Consider the following 22,060-nt stretch of genomic DNA (forward strand, 5'->3'; position numbering starts at 1 on the left):
GTAGACCTCATCTAATACAGGTTATTGTTGGGTTTTATGAATGACTTACCTTACACACTCCTCTCCCACAAGTCCTGCACAGTTCTAGCCAGCGATGCATAATCTCAAGTGAACTCCATCAAAAGAATGTCTGTATGTACATAAACCACTTTGTTTTTAAAAAGTTTTTATGGATCTGTAACACATATACTACAGTATAAATATTTAACACATGGACATAAACATGCATGCAAACACCAACCAGCAAGGTGGCTCTGAATCATCAGATAACTGAGGGAGATTATTAGCTGGACTTTGAGACCCACTGGGTAACAGATGGGAGTCAAGAGGTGATGCTGTTCGTTCCTGGTTCTGACACCAACCTGCCAATTGGATATACTGCAGAAGGACCGTCATTTTTAGCAAACAAAATAAAATATATTCTGTGTATTCAGTTGCTCCACTCTGTCACCAGCTAACAAAGATCTTAATTTTCATGTCTGACAGAAGTAACCTATTTACCCAGAAGGCTCTTCTAGCACTTTTGTTAGTATGCTTCTACTGCATCAGGAATACATTGGTCCTCTTTGGGAAGCTGCAGTTTAACAACGGCAGTGACAGGTGTAATGTGAGGTGAGAGCAGTTTATGTAAGCAGTTCCATTCATACTTTCTTTTATGTTTCAGTGGACCGCATAGTTGGGCTGGACCAGATGGCCAAGATGACTGAAAGCTCACTCCCTAGTGCCTCAAAGACCAAGAAAGGCATGTTCCGTACTGTTGGCCAACTCTATAAGGAGCAGCTGACCAAACTGATGACCACCTTAAGGAATACCAATCCCAACTTTGTCCGCTGTATCATTCCAAATCATGAAAAAAGGGTAAATTTCAAATGCTCCTTTTTCAGACCCCTGGCACATTATTCATGTTGAGCTGCTCACTGTACCAGCACATCAGAGCTGAATGATGTCTTCAAACCTAGATATGCAGCCAGTAATATTTCTGTAAGTGTTTACTGTGCTAAAAACACTTTCTGTTCCCTTTTCAGGCTGGCAAACTTGATGCCCATTTAGTGCTGGAGCAGTTGCGCTGCAACGGTGTCTTGGAAGGTATTCGTATCTGCCGGCAGGGATTCCCCAACAGGATTGTCTTCCAGGAGTTCCGTCAGCGGTAGGAATCCCTCCCTTGGTCCTAACTCTGGGTTTAAAAGCGGTGTGATACATGTTCGTCCGTACAAAACAATCTGATGTGTTTCAACCTCCCCCACATCAATGTCTTTTCGCAGATACGAAATTCTTGCTGCAAATGCTATTCCTAAAGGATTCATGGATGGGAAGCAGGCTTGCATACTGATGGTGAGGAAAGCATTTTTGATTCTTTTGACAATCAAGTCTATACTTCTTATATAAAAGCTGTTGAGAGTGAACAGAAAGGAGAAGTGATTTGTAATACTCTCAACCTCAGCACTGGAGTTAAATATCCCTGTTTTCCTCCAGATCAAAGCATTAGAGCTTGATCCCAACCTGTACAGAATTGGACAGAGTAAGATCTTCTTCAGAACTGGCGTTCTGGCTCACCTGGAAGAAGAGAGAGACCTGAAGATCACAGACGTTATCATCGCCTTCCAGGCTCAGTGCCGAGGTTACCTAGCAAGAAAGTAAGGACATGTGCTAACAAAAAGAATGTCTTCCACAGCAGAGTATCTACAGTAGCCTTTAGTTCTTTACATAACAAATGGAAGATATTAAGACGTTTTATTATTATCTATTATTTGTATTGCATTAGAACTTGTGTCCGATGAAGGACTCACTTCCTGCCCAGAAGAGGCTTATTAGTATAATTACAGGGAAGCAATTACATTGTAAGGCGACTCACACCCTCTGTACAGTAAGCTCTCCGAGGCAATGACCCATCATTTAAACACGTGTTTGTACAAGCAGGGGAAGGAGCATCCGAGCCTGTGACTGGAGTCTTACGCACTATTACAAGTAGCAGCACTTCTGGCATTTGTAAAACAAAATAATTTCTTACACAGCCTGGGCACGAAGCACTGATCATCTCGCGTGATCTCAGTTAACATACAGCACAAAACTATTAATAATAATGCCCTTTTTCTGCACACTGCCAAGGTTTTCAAATTGGAAAGAAATTTAAACACAATAGGTTTCACAAATGACGATCAGTGCAAGTTCTGAGTGCCCGTGTACTCTGGAAGGATGTTCACATCCAGAACTAGATGGATACTTTGTGGTTAGTACCCCCCTAGGGAGTGCAAACAGCCAAAACCCAGAAGACTAAATAAAATACCAGAAAGCTAAAGAGAGTTATCACCTTTCCTCAAGAAAGCACAGGCTCTGTTTAAGCGACAAAAGAACTTGTGCCAGACTTCTCAAACCACGTGGCTAAACAGCAGGCTCTCACGCCAGAGTTTCTTTGTTTAATGTATCTTGCAGACACCTTGCATTCTCAGACTGAACCAATTTGCTTTATGTCTTTAATCGCAGAGCCTTTGCCAAGAGACAGCAACAGCTGACTGCAATGAAGGTTATCCAAAGAAACTGTGCTGCTTACCTGAAGCTGAGGAACTGGCAATGGTGGAGACTGTTCACTAAAGTGAGTGACTGCTATCAGTGAATCTCTCCTCAGCTTTCCAAAAGAAATGAACTGCACAAGGTACCGAGGTACACCACGTCAGGCACCCTCCTTCTGCCAAAGTCCATTGCACCTGACGGCAAGAGCCTCACTAGCTGCACCAAACCTGGCGTTAGAGACACTCTGCATACTTACATAACACCATTAACAGGAAAGTTAATTCTAGGTGGAGAAGAAAACAAACTAGTTCAGCAGAGATTCAGAAAAGATTTTGCATGTTTGGGGACTTGATTTTAATTGCCAAAACCAAAATAATTTCACAGGGGTGGATAATGAGAAGACAGAGTAAAACTGAACTTTGTGAACATGCAGTTCCCATGCAGAGTTATGAGTTGTGTCTAGGGGGACTCAGTAGCTCACGAGTTCCCTAACAGGGACACTAAGCATCCTCCTGCCAGGCACTCAAGCAAATTAAGTCTATTTTCCTATTGAAGAGGCCTGAGGTTTTTTTTCAGGAACAGCCTGCAGTTTGGATTCAGAAAAACTGTTCCTACTTGCATTGGCAGCAACCTCCTCCGCAACCAGAAACAGGCAGTGACTCCCGCCTGCACGTGCACATTGCCTTTCTAGGCAGAGGATGTCACTTTTGGAATTATCAATGGACGAAAGCAGGCCTGGAGCCATCCACAAAGTGACACTAGTGGAGGCAGAGGTGCCCTCAAGGCTCCAGGAATTAAAAGAGAGATGGCCAAGAGCAACACTGCTGAGGCTTGCTGGCTCACAGATGCTCACGCCAAGCCTGGCTGGGCAGCATGCGTCCTACCTGAGTGACATCAGACAGCGCTGCCATCAGCGCCGGCGAGCCTGGCACCTTTGAGCGCCGTGCCCAGTAACATAAACTGACTGGAAACTTTGTCTTTTCAGGTGAAACCACTGCTGCAAGTCACCCGCCAAGAGGAAGAAATGCAGGCCAAGGATGAAGAACTACAAAAAACTAAGGAAAGACAACAAAAAGCAGAGAGTGAATTGAAGGAGCTGGAACTGAAACACACACAGGTGATTTACAGCTCTGAGCCTCTGGGAAGCACTAGCCCTTCTCTCACGTTTCTAGAATCTATTCCAATAAAAGTGTCTTTTTATTTTGTACTCACCATTGTATTCACAGCGATGGTCCAGACCAAAGGTTCGGTTGCTGCAGCAGAGGCCAGCGTCCACCCAAGAACCTGTGGAGCTGCCTGCCTGTACACTAGGACTATCTAGTAAAAAGACACCGCAGGGCACTTTGCAATCCAAGTCTTAACTTCCTATCCATTTTATTTGCATAGCTTTGTGAAGAGAAGAACCTCCTTCAGGAACAGCTGCAGGCAGAAACTGAACTGTACGCTGAAGCTGAAGAGATGAGAGTCCGTTTAGCTGCTAAGAAACAAGAGCTGGAAGAGATTCTGCATGAGATGGAAGCCAGAATCGAGGAAGAGGAGGAGCGCAGCCAGCAGTTGCAAGCAGAAAAGAAAAAGATGCAACAACAAATGCTGGTAAGGAGGCAAAAGTGACAAATACAAACGCTAACTTGCATCTCAGAGAAAAAAATGGAGACTGGCAAACCTCAGACTTCTACGCAGCCCTCTGTAGAATATGTCTGTGCCACTGAAGTAAGAACAATCAATTGATGCTCTTTCCTCCAGCATTCTCTTCTTCCCCATCTCAATTTTAAATAATCTTTTCTCTAAAAAATTATTTTAACAAATCTTTCCTTCTAAATCACCAAGCATTACAGATTGTCTAGTTCTTAATAAAAACAAAGGGTACGACGTACCCCACATACAGTGACAAACATTAAGCATTTCCTAGAATCTAAGCAGTATTTTATTTCCAGAATTCATGTTTTGTGGGTTTCTTTTTCCCCCCCTCAAAGGACCTTGAGGAACAGCTGGAAGAAGAAGAAGCTGCAAGGCAGAAACTGCAACTTGAAAAAGTAACAGCAGATGGCAAGATAAAGAAAATGGAAGATGATATTCTCATAATGGAAGATCAGAATAACAAGCTAACGAAGGTAAGCGTTGTGGGTCCATTTTCTTACTTTGTGAAAATAGTCCAAGATGAGAGAAAACCTTGTCTTCCGCTAGAACAACAGGAATATTCCTGACTCTATAGTCTCATGGGTGTATGGATTCACCAGATCATCAGTCCAGCCTCTATCGAACAAGTTTCTAGTTAATTTTGCCATGCTGAATTAAACAATTCAAAATTGTGTAAAACTACTGGTTGCGAGGTCTGTTGTGGTAACAATATCTTAAGCAAAAATACCCAGAGCAGTCAAGCACAATCAGTGGAAGACATGTCGTCTTGGCCCCAAGCAGAGTAAATATTTCTCTTGGTTTTCAACTAATTTCAACTAAACTTCACGATTAAAACTGGAAGCAAGCACATGTTCCAGTACTTTTTGAAAGGGGACGCTCCTCTGAACCGGGCCCTGTACTCACCAGCCATTAGAGTGAGTACAAGATTCTACTAGCAGCAGATTAGAGAATACGGAAGTCGGAGACACCACTCTGCAGCTCCTCTGTAACTGACAAATTGAAATGTATCGCTACAATCTCAGGAAACACAGCGTAACAAGACAGTATCTTGGACATTTTTAGTTGTTTCATGATCACCAATGACAGACACTTTTGCTAACAGAAATATTTATTTTTCTTAAGGAAAGGAAACTCCTTGAGGAAAGAGTAAGCGATCTAACAACAAATCTTGCAGAAGAAGAAGAAAAAGCCAAAAATCTTACAAAGCTGAAAAATAAACATGAATCTATGATTTCAGAACTCGAAGGTAACATGAACAAAAATGCTTTATATCAGGTTTTTTTGCCTTGGCACACAACAAGAAAACAAACAGAATTTGGAGAGAACTTCTAAAGAATTTGTGGGGTGTTTTCCAAATTTCTTATGCTGAAGCCATTTTGTGCGTGAGAATCATGAAAACCCCAGGGCATGTAAACCATAGATACCTCTTTTTTTTTTTTTTTTACCTACAAAAGAGTAGAGGAGAGACAATTGAGGAAAAAATAATGCTTCTTCTGGAGAAGGATAAATAAATGATTCTTTGGGGTGGCTAGAAACATGTGATGACAGTAAGGTATTGCATACGTCGCTTCAGAAACGCGGTGACTTGTAGTTAAATGTATGGCCTCACTGGAGGCCAGAACATTTTTCTGCCTATGTTCAAGATTGGATTAAGGACTCCTTGCACTAGTGCACTCCCATGACCAAAACCCTTACTTTTTCAGTGCGACTGAAGAAAGAAGAGAAAAGCAGACAAGAACTGGAGAAAATTAAGAGGAAGTTGGAAGGGGAGTCGAGTGATCTGCACGAGCAAATCGCCGAGCTCCAGGCACAGATTGCTGAGCTGAAGGCACAACTGGCCAAGAAGGAGGAGGAGCTGCAGGCTGCCCTAGCCAGGTAGTCACTCCTGGACCTGCATACAGGCAGAAAATCCCAGCTGGAACAGATGTCTCCCCCCTTCCCAGACACCGAGATGCTGCAGCCATGAATCTCATCTCTCAGTTACACCCTCCCTGCGTGCTTTCCCCATTTCCCAAATTTCCTTTTGCAAAAAATAATTATACTATTGTTTGCCCATAAACACATAATCTTACCTCCAGGTATCAATGAAAACTCCTTTTCCCAATGGCACTGGCAGTGCTGTGAAGCAAAGAATGAAATGTAACAACATACTTCGTAGGCAAAAGGCAGAAATTACTTAAGAGTCTGACCTTGATCCATTCCAGAGTCTCAGTGGATTTCCTGTATAAATTTAAGAGGGACAACACTCAACCAAAACTTTTGCTGAATTGGCCGATCAGCATCTCCAGGCATTGTGTCCTGATAAAGTACAGCTGCCAGGTCCTTTTTGCATCAATCCCCCCTCCTTCTTAGGTACTTTCCTGCACAGAACCTATAAACCTTTCATCTTTGTATACCAATTTCCTCCAAATGAGATTATGTATTCTTTTTTAATATAGAAAGTTAAATACTCTCTTTTCAGGCTTGAAGATGAAACTAGTCAGAAGAACAATGCCCTCAAGAAGATCCGTGAATTGGAATCTCACATCTCTGATCTCCAGGAAGACTTGGAATCTGAGAGAGCTGCAAGAAACAAAGCAGAAAAACAGAAGAGAGACCTAGGTGAAGAGCTAGAGGCTCTTAAGACAGAACTTGAGGATACTTTGGATACCACAGCCACCCAGCAAGAGCTCAGGTATGGAGATATATGGCACATGGGCCAAAAAATAAACGTCACCAATACAATACTGGCTAGTAACCGTGCAGTAGTGCTGGCTTCCCAGTGACTGGAACGCTCTTACCTGCTGCTGCTCCATTTACGTGTGTTACCTTCCAGAGCAAAGCGTGAACAGGAGGTCACAGTGCTGAAGAGAGCTCTGGAGGAGGAGACCCGAACTCATGAAGCCCAGGTCCAGGAGATGAGGCAGAAGCACACTCAAGCTGTGGAAGAGCTAACAGAGCAGCTAGAACAATTTAAACGGGTAAACAGAAATCCATCTTATTGAAAGCTATCCACTAGATAACATGGCTTCCTTTTGCAGATCATCTTTGTTCACTTCATGCTTGCAGGCTAAAGCAAACTTGGATAAGACCAAACAGACACTGGAGAAAGAAAACGCTGATCTGGCTAATGAAGTCAGGAGCCTGAGTCAGTCCAAACAAGATGTGGAACACAAAAAGAAGAAGCTGGAAGTACAGCTGCAAGAGTTACAGTCCAAATACACTGATGGAGAGCGTGTTCGGACAGAACTCAATGAAAAAGTTCATAAGCTACAGGTAGGAAGGAGTTTGACCTTTTGCTGTGACACCTCGGGCTTGTGAAGACCAGTTTATACTGTTCTGGGAGGAATCCCGGCCCTGTCAACCTCAGCCAAAATGCTCAATTTTTTGTCACCTGTAGGATTCCTACCTTGAACTCCCACCTCAGTTATCAGACAACTAAACAGTGACAACCACCCTGTCTCATGGCAGTGAGAGCTTTAAGTCTCACCATCCCTCTGCACGCGTTGCAGTCCATAATGCCACGACTGGTTCCGTGACTGTGCTGCACGTTTTACAGAGTTTCTTTCTGTTCATTCGGTTTTGGGTGGTGGGGAACATTGACAGGAATGTGGCTTCTAGAAACAGATTAGACAGCTATCAAACACATAAGATGTGCTCAGAAAAAATGACAACGTAAAGAGAACGCTCACTTATCTATGATTTAGTGTATAATAAGTAACTGAAGATAATTTAAAATGTTTCTTTGGTAGATGTTCAACGTCCAGCAATACTAATCAAGCTTATTGTTACAACTTTGTTCATAGCAGCAGTAAGCTCTTCTTTATTATTTGAAAGTTAGTGCATAAATAAGAAAATAAAATCAAAATGCATCTACTTCTGTCAAACTTGGAAAGAGGAAGAAAAATCCACAAAAATCCCCATTCCCCTTTTGCAATTCATTGAAAGGAACACGCTAGTATTGCCTTATGAATATGACTTGGTTCTGATGTATAGTAATAAAATATGAAGGTAAACTAGATAAAAATGGCATTAGACCTTGGGGGGTCTTAATACACAGGTCACAAAGATGACACGTGCAGACACTGCAGAGTTTGTGTGTACGGTTCCATGGGACTTAAATGCCACATATTGTCCAGAAAAATTAAGGCAAAATTGTGAATTCCAGTTAAGTTAGAAACACTGTTGGTGCTTGAGGTGACCCAGAAGCATAGAGGCAGATTCAAATCCCGTTCAAAGTTAAGATTTCAATCTAGAGCAAACTCATGTTTGGAGGAAGATTTTGAAGTTGTGCAAAATAACTGAGTTTATTCACTGTGATGTCTCATAGGTTGAGGTTGAAAACGTTACTGGTTTGCTCAATGAAGCAGAGAGCAAGACAATCAAATTGACCAAAGATGTTGCAACCTTAGGATCTCAGCTACAAGATACACAGGTAAACTTTCATCCAGTAACAGCTCACCTACAATATTTATAAAATGCACTATAAATGATCTAAACTAATGACTGCGTTGCCAATGGATGTGACTGTAGGAGCTGCTTCAGGAAGAAACACGGCAGAAGCTAAATGTGTCTACCAAGCTTCGTCAGTTGGAGGATGAGAAGAACAGCTTGCAAGAGCAGTTGGATGAAGAAGTAGAAGCAAAACAAAATCTGGAAAGACATATTTCAACACTGACAATACAGGTATCAGTGCCACAGCTAAATCACTAGAGAGTTCTGTTGGTAATTCCAGAGGTTTCAGACCTGTAGAACTATCCTGGCACAGCACATGGACCTTCAGGGAACTAGTGCTGCTAGCCCATATGGTGTCAGTGAAGCTCCACAATGGAGCCAGTAGTCTCCCTCTTCTTTAAAGCGTGATCTCTAGGACAGGGACAAATGCAAGGTCGCTCCCAAGACAGTCTCACGCACTAGGCCTGTATGCGCATACTAGGTCTGTGGTCTGCCTCATTTTATGAAGGCTGGGTGATGAGTAACTAACTGGTCACTAGCTGCACATGGGTCAAATTAGATAAGACTTCTGGGTCTTTGTTGTCTCCTGGTCATCTCCACCAACCTTTGTTGTCACTGCTACAAAGATTTGTCCTCTGAATTCAAATTTCAGCTCTCTGACTCTAAGAAGAAGCTACAGGAATATTCCAGCACAGTAGAAACCCTGGAAGAAGGCAAAAAGAAGCTTCAGAAGGAAATTGAAAGCCTCACACAACAGTTTGAGGAAAAAGCTGCTTCTTATGACAAACTGGAAAAAACCAAGAACAGACTCCAGCAGGAGCTGGATGACCTTGTGGTGGACTTAGACAACCAGCGTCAGTTGGTCTCCAACCTGGAGAAGAAACAGAAGAAGTTTGATCAGGTATGGATTTAAGATTCTCCCTTGCTGTATTATCACCTAGCTTCTCTGGAACTCAGAGACTCCAGAGGTTTAATGAAAAGCACTAAAAAAATACAAAAAAATAAACTAAAATTTAATTACACATACACTGGTTAATTTTGTATTTATATACCTTTATCAAAAAGCAGAGATTTTTCTCTGCCATTAACAACTGAGAAGACAGTTGCAATAGAAAAACCCTATTACTAATGACTCCCCATATGAACACTACCTTTTTACAGATGCTAGCTGAAGAGAAAAACATCTCTTCAAAATACGCAGATGAAAGGGACAGAGCAGAAGCTGAAGCTAGAGAAAAAGAAACAAAGGCTTTGTCATTGGCCCGAGCACTTGAAGAGGCTTTGGAAGCCAAAGAAGAACTGGAGAGAACGAACAAAATGTTGAAAGCTGAAATGGAAGATCTTGTTAGCTCCAAAGATGATGTTGGCAAGAATGTAAGTTTGGGGTTTTAGAACAATTTCCACAACAACTTAAAATAGCAGCTAATGAACAGATCATTGTTTTCAGTGTGGGAAATTCTCTGTGGCACACAAATCCATTCAGCGAGATCAGACATTTCATACAGGATCCAATTCCATTTGTGCTCAAACTTTCAAGAGTAAGTAACTGTAGGCCATCTTTATTTTTAACATGGCTTCAAGCATGAAGAAGATTCTTACTGATTTCTAAGACTGAAAAAACATTAAAGAGATTCTAAATAATTTGTTTATTAAGCAGCTTTGAAGTTGTAACTCTGTAAATCTGATTGTATTAGTTATCTTTGACTTTGCCACCAGTCTAACATTTAGTTGTATAGCTGCAGCAAAGTTCCACTGATGTATTGCCAATCGCTTCTTTTATTACAGTGATATGATATCACTGTAATATTACACACGATAATATTACTTCTAATACTAAATAAATTCAATCATGATACTTGATTAAAAATGAAAGTTTGGGATAAAGAGAATCTCAGGTTAAGACCAATTTGCAAGTGTACAAAAAACCACTAATTTACCATTCTCAGTGGCAATTAGTTCATTCGTTGTCCACAGCTGATATTTTCAAATGTGGCCTATACTGCAGGTAGGCTGAGTTTAACTAGAATTATTTTTATTTCTTATGACTAGTCTATTAAATTCTCATTGCTTGAAAGGTCCACGAATTGGAGAAATCTAAGCGGACCCTTGAACAGCAAGTAGAAGAGATGAAGACACAACTAGAAGAGCTGGAGGATGAGCTACAGGCTGCTGAAGATGCCAAACTCAGGCTGGAGGTTAACATGCAGGCCCTGAAAGGCCAGTTTGAAAGAGATTTACAAGCCAGAGATGAACAGAATGAGGAGAAGAGAAGACAGCTCCTTAAACAGGTACGATTCCCTATTACTGCCTTCATAAATATCCAACCCAGCCAGCGGAAAGACCCCAGCCTCGTGCCAGTATTGAAAGTGCCTTACTATAATGAGAAGAAAATTATATTGTCTTGTGCTTGGCAAATAAAAAAAAAAAAGGTTATCGTACTGAGAAAGGCACAAAACTGCATAAGAGTTTGTTCCTGTTTCAGTAGCAGGAACACAATTGCCAACAGATGTAGCAACACTACAACAAATGTAGTATAAAACATGAATTGTTATTTCTGATGCAGTCAGAACAACCTTCCCTACGTTCCCAGTGCAAGTGAAAATAGTGCAAGACAGCTTCAAATGTATCTGCCTTCCCAAGGCGCACTGAATAGATCCAAAAGCACTGGAAATGAAAACAGACAGGACGCAGTCTATTCATATAGTAGTGTTGTGACAGCAAGGACAACTGCTGTAGTCATCTTGTAACAGACGTATTTCCATGAACAGAGAACCCCAACTGCTGACTCCTTTCAGGAATCTTTTAATTTTTGGACAAAATAGAAATCTATTTTAACTGCCAGGGAAATCACAATTGGTAGAGATATAGGGGGCTATGTATATTACTCAGACATACACAGAGTGTTGAAGAGTGCTCAAGGACTTTCCTAAACTTGTTTTCTTTGACCATCAGCTCCATGAATATGAAACGGAACTGGAAGATGAGCGAAAGCAACGTGCCCTGGCAGCTGCAGCCAAAAAGAAGCTGGAAATTGATGTTAAAGATCTAGAAAGCCAAGCTGATTCTGCTAATAAAGCTCGGGAAGAAGCCATCAAACAACTTCGCAAATTACAGGTATGTAATCCCACAAGTATAGGTTTTCCCACGGCCACAATATGAAAGGTAGTGACGTCTGTGAACTTGATAATTATTACAGATGATTGGTTAGAAGGGAGTTTTGACTAGACTCCCAGATTCAAGTATCTGTACTGTAATGCTCAGTCTGAATGACAACAGAAGACTTCACATGGCAAACGATGAAAATCTTAAATTTCATCATTGCAGAGAGCTTCCAAAATTCTCTGGCCAACACTCATCTGCTATTGACTTACCCACATGAAGGAAAGATTTCCACGTAGAGAAAGGGCTACAGGATAAAAATCTATTACAGAGCTTCAGCCCTGGTTCTAACACTTGACTCAAAAGCATGAAAGATTGTTCAGAAATCATGTCTCTGAATTATCATTTTCCTGTTTATACTGTAAGTCTCCATATCAACTGCTCTGTCATATGCTGACAGCTAAAAGACAAAAAGGGATGTACTGGAAAGATTAAGACTGCACATGTACTCAAATATTCAGAGGAAATATGGACCATAGGCATTACAGAGCTGCAGTGTGCAAGCGGAAGCATCACTGCTCTTGCGACAGCATTTCAGACCTTTCCAGCATGTGCCAGCTGATCTCTCCAGAAAATATAATTTAAGCAGGCATTATGACTATGTAAATGTGTATGTGTTCTATTCTGTCCAAATTTCTTTATACTGAAATTGTAATAAAGCCAGATATAAATTAATCTCTGCTATTCTTTTCAACAAGGCTCAGATGAAGGACTACCAACGAGAGCTGGATGATGCACGGGCTGCCAGAGAAGAAATATTTGCTACAGCCAGAGAAAATGAGAAGAAAGCAAAGGGCCTGGAAGCAGAACTCATCCAGCTTCAAGAGGTACAGTGGGAAACTTAGAGCAGTGTGAAGAAGACTACACATGACCTTCAGAAGCAAACCAGAACTGCAGGGAAATAACACAATAGCTGTTGGGGATGGAAAGCTATAAGCAGCACTTGTCAAGTTCCACGTGCTCCATGCACTCCAGTAAAGTTGTTGGATCCACATCTGAGTGTGGCCAGGTTAAGCTGAAAAAATCACCTTGGAGGAAGGCACAGTTCAGCAATCTTAAAAGGGAAGTGAACTATATGATCCAACAGAAATTGCTTTCAATAGCTATGAATTCCTGAAGTCTTATCAGTGCCATTATCCCTACGTGTGCTAAACAGCAGTCTTGTGACTAAAACCAGTGAAATAGAAGCCAGCTGACAGGCTGGATAAAGTGTATTTCGTTGTACTTCCCTAGGATTTAGGATAGGACAAGAACTTGTTCCGCTAACAAGACGACCCATCTTATGCCAGTTTTAGAAAGCTTAGTCCTGTGTATTGTGCTATAACCGTTTGTCTGAACATTTATTTGCTCGTTTCTTTACTATGCTGCCTTTCCCTTTTCTCCTAGGATCTGGCTGCTGCAGAGAGAGCTCGCAAACAAGCAGATCTGGAGAAAGAAGAGATGGCAGAGGAACTTGCAAGCGCTACTTCTGGAAGGTAGGAATAGACTGGATTACTCACAAGGCTGTAAACCTGCTGCTGAACGTGGCATGGCTGCCAAGAGAAGTTATGTTCCTCTCCCAACAGCCACCCGGCCTTGACAACACAACATGCACACATATGACTAGTTTCATTAAAATATCTAGTTCTCTTTTCTTTATGAATTATTGGTAGTTTGTAACAGTTTCAGACACATTCAACTGGGCAGAGCCATAACTGCACACTTGTTTAAATTTAAACTTACAGGACAAGCCTTCAGGATGAGAAACGGCGCCTGGAGGCAAGAATTGCCCAACTGGAGGAAGAGCTAGAAGAGGAGCAAAGCAACATAGAGGCAATGGGTGATCGCATGAGGAAAGCGGTACAGCAGGTAGAGATCACTTCAGCATGTGTCACTTTCTTTGTATTCCAGCAGAAGCTGTTTGTGATTCTGAACAAATATTTGGAGAATTGCCACCCATCATTTCTCTGAAAGCATGCAACACTTCTGACAGCATCCATTCTCACCCTTGCAGGCAGAGCAGCTGAACAATGAGCTGGCAACAGAGCGCTCAACTGCACAGAAGAATGAGAATGCTCGGCAGCAACTGGAGAGGCAGAACAAGGAGCTGAAGAGTAAGCTGCAGGAGATGGAAGGAGCCGTGAAGTCCAAATTCAAAACTACAATTGCTGCTCTGGAGGCCAAAATTGCTTCTCTCGAAGAGCAATTGGAACAGGAAGCCAGGTACTGGTCTCCCAGAGGGCACAGCTGCCCGTTTATTGTGTTCCAGTTAATGAGACAAAGTCAACAAAGGCACATTCAGGATTTGTGTCATTGGGCTCACAGTGCCATTAAGGCTTGGTAAAGTCTCTCTCCCTCACTGAACATTTCTCAGACATATAGCCAGTAACTGCAGTTGTTACAGGTTCTGATGAAGAACCATTTTATTGCTGAAAAGTTCTACCGGTACCAAAGGCAAGGATCTGCTCCCCTACATTTTAGAGTAACTGCCCTATGGCCCTGCCAGGTTAATTGCCATAAATTATTGTGCCATTTGTAGGATTATTTCTTTAGGAAATCACCTTGTGTTTTAGAACAGCTCTCCTGGAGCACCTCTAGCATACAGCAAACACATGTGTTTGTTTTGATTAGAACAACATGACCTTTAAGGTTTGCTGAAAATTCATCTGTTAAACTCAGTAAGGCCTTTAACACATGGGTCCTTGGCGCCACTTTCACGAGCAACAAGCCTGAGGCGGGTGAAGACTACAGACCTTCATCATCTGCTGCACTGTCCTTTGCAGAGAGAAGCAGGCTGCAGCCAAGACATTGCGCCAGAAGGACAAGAAGCTGAAGGATGCATTGCTGCAGGTGGAGGATGAGAGAAAGCAAGCGGAGCAGTACAAAGATCAGGTATCAGACTGCGTCACGAGGTCTTGGTCTGGGGCACAGGGATCTTCAGGTTTTACCCTAAGAAAGGAAGATTCCATGCTCTGCCTCAAAGAAATAGCCCACTAGAAAGCAGACCCTCTGCTTGGATGCTATGCTGGGAGAGCTATACAGCCCTTTGCTAAAAGACAGGGCAATATAATTCTTCCATGCCGAGTCAAGTGCCGAAGCTGTAGTCCTCGTCAATCAGCCAGCTCCAACAGTCTGACTGCACAGTGGTATGTAGGACTGTGCACAACATCCTTACTGGTGTATGAATGGAGATGATGAACACATTTTGGTTTAAATTTTTAGCTCTACCTAATGCACTCTGACCTGCAAGCCAGAAAAGCAGAGGTAGGACTGTGCAGCAGAGAAACAAGGTAGCGTCTGCTGAATACAGTATTGATCAGCAAAATGAACTCCCACAGTTATTTTTATATTTTCTTGATTTTAAGCCGCTACCTTTGATTCAGGCCATGTTTCGGTAAAACTCTCAAGAGAAGCGTGAAATTAAAATGAGGAATGTAAAGCCATTAGATCTGTTTTGAATGAAAGCATTACTCTTAAATTTCCCTTTAGGCCGAGAAGGGCAACACACGACTCAAGCAACTGAAAAGGCAGCTGGAGGAGGCTGAGGAAGAGTCTCAGCGTATCAACGCAAACCGCAGGAAGCTGCAGAGAGAGCTGGATGAAGCTACCGAGAGTAACGAAGCCCTGGGCCGGGAGGTTGCAGCCCTGAAGAGCAAGCTCAGGTAGAGTGCCCTTGTTTGGGATAGCCATCCCCACTCATTAACAGCCTTGAAGTCTGGAACTAAACTAGAGAAGTTAAAAAAAAAATATCTGTTCAAGTGCAGAACAGACACCGATAATGCTGCAAAGTTACTCACTCCTTGTATTAGCTGGACAGATAAGAGAGGCCAAAGTCAGAAGGTGAAGTGCATTTCTTAGACTGCAGCAGTCTCAGAATTTCAGCTGTGATAACATGGCACAGGCCTTACTCTTCTTCTGATCAAAACTCCTGTTGGCTTAAATAGGAACAGAATTAGGCTTGGTTGCTTTTGGAAACACCCCTTACATGATGGCTGCATCTATTTGTACAGACGCAGTCACAAAAAGGTAGAAATGCTTGTGCTTTTCACACTTTCACACATGCACAACTCGCACGCAACAGTCTTAGACATCATCACAGACAGCAAAAGGCAAAGCACATTTATGACTCTTATCCAAAAGCCTCTTTGGACTTCACCACAAAGAGATTCAGTGTCCTCAGACCAAGGAAGAGATCAAATTGTCCCTTTGCATTTTCTTGTTAAAACTGACTGGGAAAAAGATAAAGCTGGGAGCAGTCGGCTACATGCCGAGCTGTCCTGTACTCACTGGGTTTGAAAACACCAACTCACCGAAATAAAGAGGCTGACTTGAATTGTAAGGAAATTGCTCTCTCATCACACTGTAAAACTTGGCTTTCTACCTAAACCCAGCAGTATTTCAGATGAAGTAAAGCACCTGCCTAGTTGTGTTCCTGAAGCAGCTTGCCAGCGTGTTTACCGGTAGCATGCACGGACCTTCAGATGGGGACTTCCCTCCAAGTGAAGAGTTAGGGATGCGGTAGCTCTCCCATTAGCACCATCTCGGGTGGTGCGTGCTCCTGGCTGCTTTACAAAGGAGTGGCTGCTGCGTCCAGCCCTTTTTCCACAGAACAGCGTAAGGCTCATTTTTGTTTTATCTAACTGTAATGTAATTGGCTGTAATGTACTTTGTTTAATTATTTAAAAGTAATCTACCTACCTCTGATCATGACCATGTGCTTAGTATAACTGCCCGGGACTCTTTATCTCTGTTTCAGAGGGACACAGGAACCTTCGCATGACTAAGCAGGTACCATGCCTTCAACTTTGCAGCTAGCTTGTGTTGCACAAATTTCCATTTTCTTTGGCCCAAGTAAAAATCATGTGAGGTTTCTGCAAACTGTGAAGGCTTGGATATCTTGGCATTAATCTGTTTTATCAAAAGAGACAAATATTACAATAATCTAGCTACCATCAGTGATACATCTTTCTTATAAGTAGGTTATGTACTGATGTAGACTTACCAATGTTGCATTCTCACAAGCTCTACCAACAGAGTACCTAATAAAGTACTCTGATTTTTTCTGCATGAACATTGTCTTTTTTGCACAGCCACAAAGATTAAGATTTTTCAAATCAAATACACCATTGATTAGTAAAATTGATTAAAAGGACTAATGAAGTGTCACAGCATGTCATTAGAATTTCACAGTATTTCTTACACAGACTGTAATGCCGACTCTAGGGTAAGATGCCATTTAACTCACCTGACATTTGGGGAGATCTGACTTGCATGTGGTTTATCACACTTACGCCACACGATCACAGACAAAGGAGGACGCCTTGCCTTGGGTTACCTAGCGCTCTGTGCCTGTATTGCTAACCAGCAGCTATTACTCTGGCTTTTAGAGCCATTTTGCAGACATTACGTTGCTCGTCTACTGTTATTAAAACGTAAAGCACAGACACAGAAATTAATATTGACACTGTAACCTAGCACAGCATTATATTACACCTTATCACATTCTCTGGAGATAGGAATAATACCTGCTGTTACAAAAATTAAAGAGCTACTGCCTTGTAATATTTGTATATCTTCTATTTTACATATGCTGGACTTTGCTGTCAATACACAAATATTTAAAGAGGATGTCTTGTCCTTGCATGTGCCTTTTAGTCAGCCTAATATTTCCAGTCAGACTGTCATTCAAGCACTACTCCAGTGGCGCTTATTCAAAGGTAAATTAAATACAGAGATGCTAAGCAAACACTAATGCTTAAGGCTCATCTCAACTATACACATTAAATTCTAGAGGTATAATGCAAACACCCACGTGAATATTATCAAACCCACAAACCTATTTAAGAGGAATAGACACAAACAAGAAGTGTTTATCTGCAGGGCCAATACCAGCTGAAAGAAGTATTAAGCTATGCTTACCGCAACAGTTTATGGTCATAAGCAGTCAGTGTGGGACAGGGAGTTCACCTTGCAGCCGGAACTGTCCTGCAGAGTTCGGTTAGACTCTGCTGTTACTCCCCACCAGTCCCACGTTCTCTTATGGCTCTTCAGTTACTGCAGCATAAAGTTATCGTACAAATGACTCGTGAGTAATTGAGTCCAGACAGCAGGAGTGCAGGGGCATAAAGAGCTCTTCCTTTATTGACAATGAATTTACTTCCTGTTAAACAGCAACAACAAGTATCTGCTACCATAAAATAGTAAAGACTGCTGTTGGACTACCAAGCACATGCCAGGGTAGAAGTGACATACCCTCGTGTTCAATACACACCGCTGGCCCCACAACTAAGATTAACTAACAGCAGATCTTAAATGAAGCTTTATTATCCACCTAATTGCCTGCTCTCACTTAAGGGCAGAACTGTGGAAAACAGACTACATGTCCCATTTCCACCTTGGAAACCCAGATTTGTGCCTCTGAAATAAGGTAGTCCAGCCAATGTTCTCACCTGCTTCCCTTGTATGGAAGAATGAACTTTGGACTTAAGTAGCTGCTTCAGAAAGGACAACACTGGCTTAGTCTTTTGCAAGGACAAGACGAGGCTTTAAATATTTACGCACGATTGCTGTACCCAAAAGTGCAGTCTCGGATGTATTTAACACCAAATTAGTAATTTTGGCACAACATTCAGTGATCACAGATTTATTTTATTGCTTATGTCTGTGGTCTCAAGCCTTTACAAAGGTTTGCTTAACGAGGGGCAAGTGAGAGGCCATGTTACAAAACTTAAGCGTTTTGTAGCACAGTAGCAATGGAGGCCAAGAAGAGACAAACCCATCTTCTGTCTCACTTGCTCACACCTCCCCAGAAAATTAACCTTGAGGACCAAAGTGTCCCTGCCTTGGGCTGTGGTTATGAAATATATGGGGATGGGAGGGAGATGGGAGAAGAAAAGGGTGTAAGATGGGAAAAAACATTTTTTGTAAGCTCTTCCGCACTGTTAAGTGTCAGCACCTAAGTTACAACACAGTTCCAAAGCAGCAATGGTTTCCTCTCTCCATTGGGAGAGAGCAGAGCTACTCACAACGTAGGACGCCATAGGTGTCAAAGCACCTGTGCTGCTCCGACCAACGCCGCCTCTGCAGAGGGGCTGTGGGCTCAAACCGCCTGCGGGCACCCAGCACCGCTCCAGTCCCAGGTCTCACGGGCCTTCAGTGACTTCAGTGACAGACCTTCTCGGACTGCAGGGCAGGAACTCAGCACAGGCTCTTGCTCTCTCCTCGCCCTTCCGAAGGGCCAGAGGGATGCTCCCCTGCTGCTGTGGGTCCCGGGAGCCCCCATTCCCGCCAAGCACAGCCAGCCGCAGCGCCCAGCGGGGAGAGCAGTGAAACAGAGGGAAGAAGAGTAGGGGGGCTGGGGCAGATGAGACTGTTTAGCAGAGAACTTGAAGCACAAGAACAGGAATCCCACCAGGGTTCCAAGTAACCGGGAGTCTCGACCCATCCGCAAATTACTCTTACATGCTACAGAACAGAAAGTTCTATCAGAGGCCCACAGCTCTTGGCTGTTCTGCCTTTAAAACCATCAGCCCCTCAGTACTGTTACAAAACTCTGTGGTTGTTTGAGAACTGCAAATGACCTAATGTCTGAGGGTTTTATTATTTTTTTTCTCTTACTGCAGGAGGGGAAATGAGCCAGCATCTTTTGCCCCACCTCGCAGATCTGGAGGCAGAAGAGTAATTGAGAATGCAACAGAAGGAGGTGATGAAGAAATGGATGCAAGAGATGGAGATTTCAATGGAACAAAAGCCAGTGAATAAACACGCTTAAAAAAATTGCACTGCAGCAAGGGGAGGGAGGACGATATTTAGCACTGTATAAGTCTACTCTTAGTGTCAAGGTCACATACACCCCACTCCTCTGACAATAAGAGCACAACTACCTTGTCGCCAATGTATAGATTGATGTTAAAAGTACTCCAAAACTTACTTTACCATGAAGCGTATTTGAAAAGGTGGGGTTTTTAACACTCAGAGTAATTCACTTTGAGAATCTACCAGAAAGTGAGTTCTAGTAGCTCAGATGATTTAAATCCCAGTGAACTATAGTTTACACAGGATTTGAGAGACTGTTGCAAGAAAAAAAAAGGCATTGTTCAGTTAATCTTTTCTTAAACTTTCATTTTGTCTTGAGTATTTGATTGATATAGGGTTTTTTCCTGGTTACTTACACCCCTGATGCACAATTCACAAGGTGGAAGTGCCTTTTTAATCACTTACTGAAAAGTAAAATATCATTTGTTCAAATTAAGTCAACTGTTACAGTTTTATATGCACCATGGATGTGCTTACACACAAATAAAAGGCTACAAAAACTACTCCAGTGCTCTTGCGTACAGGTGTCACTTGGGTGCAATACAGCATGCTCAAAGGGAACGGGGGATGCAGTAGAGTGTCTTTACAACTCAAATGCTTTTTAGAAAAGGTCAACTGTAATCATTAGAACAAAAACCTGATTTTCTCGTAAGCAATTGCTTTTGAAGGAATAAAAGAAAGTATGTACACTGAGCTGAAAGTAAAACGGCATGAAGTCCCTGGCACAGATTTGGTTACCCCATGGACACATGCTGACGGAGGTGCCCCAGGACGTATCCAAGGGCTGACAGACAGGACGTGGGACTGCAGGAGAGGTGCAGCAGCTGGAAAGCAGGCAGGCCCGAGCCCCTGCCTAAAGGCAGCTGAACCCATCCTTGAAGGCTGTATGCGTAGGGCTATTCCCAACTAAAGCCCCTAAAGCAGACTGAAAACCATTAGAAGCAGCAGCCCAGGCTGAATGCAGAGCCCCAAGCCAAGCTATTCAGCATTAAGGGATGAGTCCCTTTTTATTTTTGGAGCATTCCAGCAGGACCGCAGCCCCCTCCTGGGAACTACCAGGACCTACCACAAAGCCATGAGCTCCAGTACTTTCAGACAGCAGCTAGCTTTGGGCTCACACTGGGGCAGCAGAGTGCCGCGCACAGCAAAGCCAGGTGTAGAGTTACTCTAAACCCAGTACAGAGAGCCTACTCCGTGTCTTAGATTGCACAGCCAGTGAACCTTACGTGGTGTGACTACAGGGAGAGCAAGTCATACAAAAACATCCACCTTGATAGCTAAGGCAACCACCTTCTAAATCCAAGCACTGTTCCAGAAGGTAGAGATCTGAACAGGAGATTCAGACTAGACACCATTTAGCCAGCAGAATCAGAGCCCAAAGAATTCTCTCTGCTCATGAAAGAGTAAAGGAAGATTTTAAGAACAAACCCACCTACAGTGATTAAGATGACAAGCTGCAGAGGAGCTATCAGGTAAGACCTTTTCATAAGAATGGTCTTAAGCACCAGCGCTTGGAGCAGAACCAGCAAACTGAACATGGAGCCCTTCTAAAAGGAATTCATCTAGAAAATTCACATGCATAATGGCAGAGGTTGGTCCAACGGTTAGAGCTCTGCCCTATCACTTGAGAAACTCAGGTTCCAGTCCCTGTTCTACAAAGCTTGTCACAAGATAGGGAGTCAGAGTTTCTTCAGTAACACCACAGAAAGCATCCTTCTGCAACAGCGGCTGAACTAAAGTTCCTCTCCCAAAAAAACAGTTCCTCTCTGTACCATTACAGAGGTGACTGTTTTAAATTATTTTGACAATTCTCAATAGCATATCCACCCACAGTCTGATTATATCTGTAGTCACATTAATAATATCTGTAATATATAACAGTAACACAACTACGATTTTCCAACTTTCTACCTTATCTCTGTGCTGTGTCTCAATCTGACTGCAAGCCAAATTGCTCACCAAGCAGGCAAATTCTGGCAAGATAAGGAAAACGCAACTTGTCTTGACGGATCCCTCCAAGCTACAAAGCCCACTGAACCACGGTCCACGTGTCAGCACAACTAACAAAGCAGCCCATGTGCTTCTGCTCCTCATGGGTAAGAAAAGAACGTCAACTCACTGTGTGAGAGGAGAGGACAAAAATCATGTTAAAACTGCCAGAGTTCAAGATTTTAAGAGAGCGCAGTGCCAATACTAAGCACTGTAAATCCCAGAGGCATCTTTAGCTATGGCAATATTTACATTCCTTAGGGTAGGAAGCCATGAGAAGAGAGAGATGGAGGAAAATCTTTGCATATGATTCAGCAAAACAAACAATGTCTCTTTCAGCTTCGCTGCTCAGAAACAGATGAGAAACTGGTAGGAAACATCTGCACATAAACCACTGTGGTGGGTTGAGCCTGGCTGGAGGCCAGGTGCCCACCAGAGCTGCTCTCTCACTCCCCTCATTCACCAAACAGGGGAGAAAAGGCATAACGAAATGCTTGTAGGTCGTGATAAGGACAGGGAGAGATCACTCACTAATTAT

At 42.7% G+C, this 22,060-nt stretch overlaps 1 protein-coding gene across 3 annotated transcripts in view; it reads left to right on the top strand.

The window, feature by feature from the left end:
* Positions 1-20,033, top strand: part of MYH11 (myosin heavy chain 11) — a 59,573-nt gene extending 39,540 nt beyond the window's left edge. For 2 of the 3 annotated variants that reach the window (XM_054842576.1, XM_054842577.1), the window contains 26 exons: positions 665-858; positions 1,026-1,147; positions 1,263-1,332; positions 1,474-1,634; positions 2,482-2,590; positions 3,494-3,625; positions 3,895-4,101; positions 4,482-4,619; positions 5,269-5,392; positions 5,850-6,021; positions 6,608-6,820; positions 6,962-7,106; positions 7,195-7,401; positions 8,456-8,560; positions 8,659-8,811; positions 9,233-9,481; positions 9,742-9,954; positions 10,656-10,868; positions 11,533-11,694; positions 12,438-12,566; positions 13,126-13,214; positions 13,464-13,587; positions 13,733-13,941; positions 14,502-14,610; positions 15,208-15,380; positions 19,341-20,033. In XM_054842576.1, coding sequence (XP_054698551.1) covers positions 665-858; positions 1,026-1,147; positions 1,263-1,332; positions 1,474-1,634; positions 2,482-2,590; positions 3,494-3,625; positions 3,895-4,101; positions 4,482-4,619; positions 5,269-5,392; positions 5,850-6,021; positions 6,608-6,820; positions 6,962-7,106; positions 7,195-7,401; positions 8,456-8,560; positions 8,659-8,811; positions 9,233-9,481; positions 9,742-9,954; positions 10,656-10,868; positions 11,533-11,694; positions 12,438-12,566; positions 13,126-13,214; positions 13,464-13,587; positions 13,733-13,941; positions 14,502-14,610; positions 15,208-15,380; positions 19,341-19,479 — 4,061 coding nt within the window. In that variant the 3' untranslated portion in view covers positions 19,480-20,033. Of the gene's footprint in view, positions 1-664; positions 859-1,025; positions 1,148-1,262; positions 1,333-1,473; positions 1,635-2,481; positions 2,591-3,493; positions 3,626-3,894; positions 4,102-4,481; positions 4,620-5,268; positions 5,393-5,849; positions 6,022-6,607; positions 6,821-6,961; positions 7,107-7,194; positions 7,402-8,455; positions 8,561-8,658; positions 8,812-9,232; positions 9,482-9,741; positions 9,955-10,655; positions 10,869-11,532; positions 11,695-12,437; positions 12,567-13,125; positions 13,215-13,463; positions 13,588-13,732; positions 13,942-14,501; positions 14,611-15,207; positions 15,381-16,474; positions 16,507-19,340 lie in introns of all 3 variants that reach the window. The other variant, XM_054842578.1, reaches the window with a different exon arrangement.
* The last annotated feature ends 2,027 nt before the right edge of the window (positions 20,034-22,060 follow it).

Source organism: Grus americana, chromosome 15 (assembly GCF_028858705.1).
Source record: "Grus americana isolate bGruAme1 chromosome 15, bGruAme1.mat, whole genome shotgun sequence".
Taxonomy (NCBI): domain Eukaryota; kingdom Metazoa; phylum Chordata; class Aves; order Gruiformes; family Gruidae; genus Grus; species Grus americana.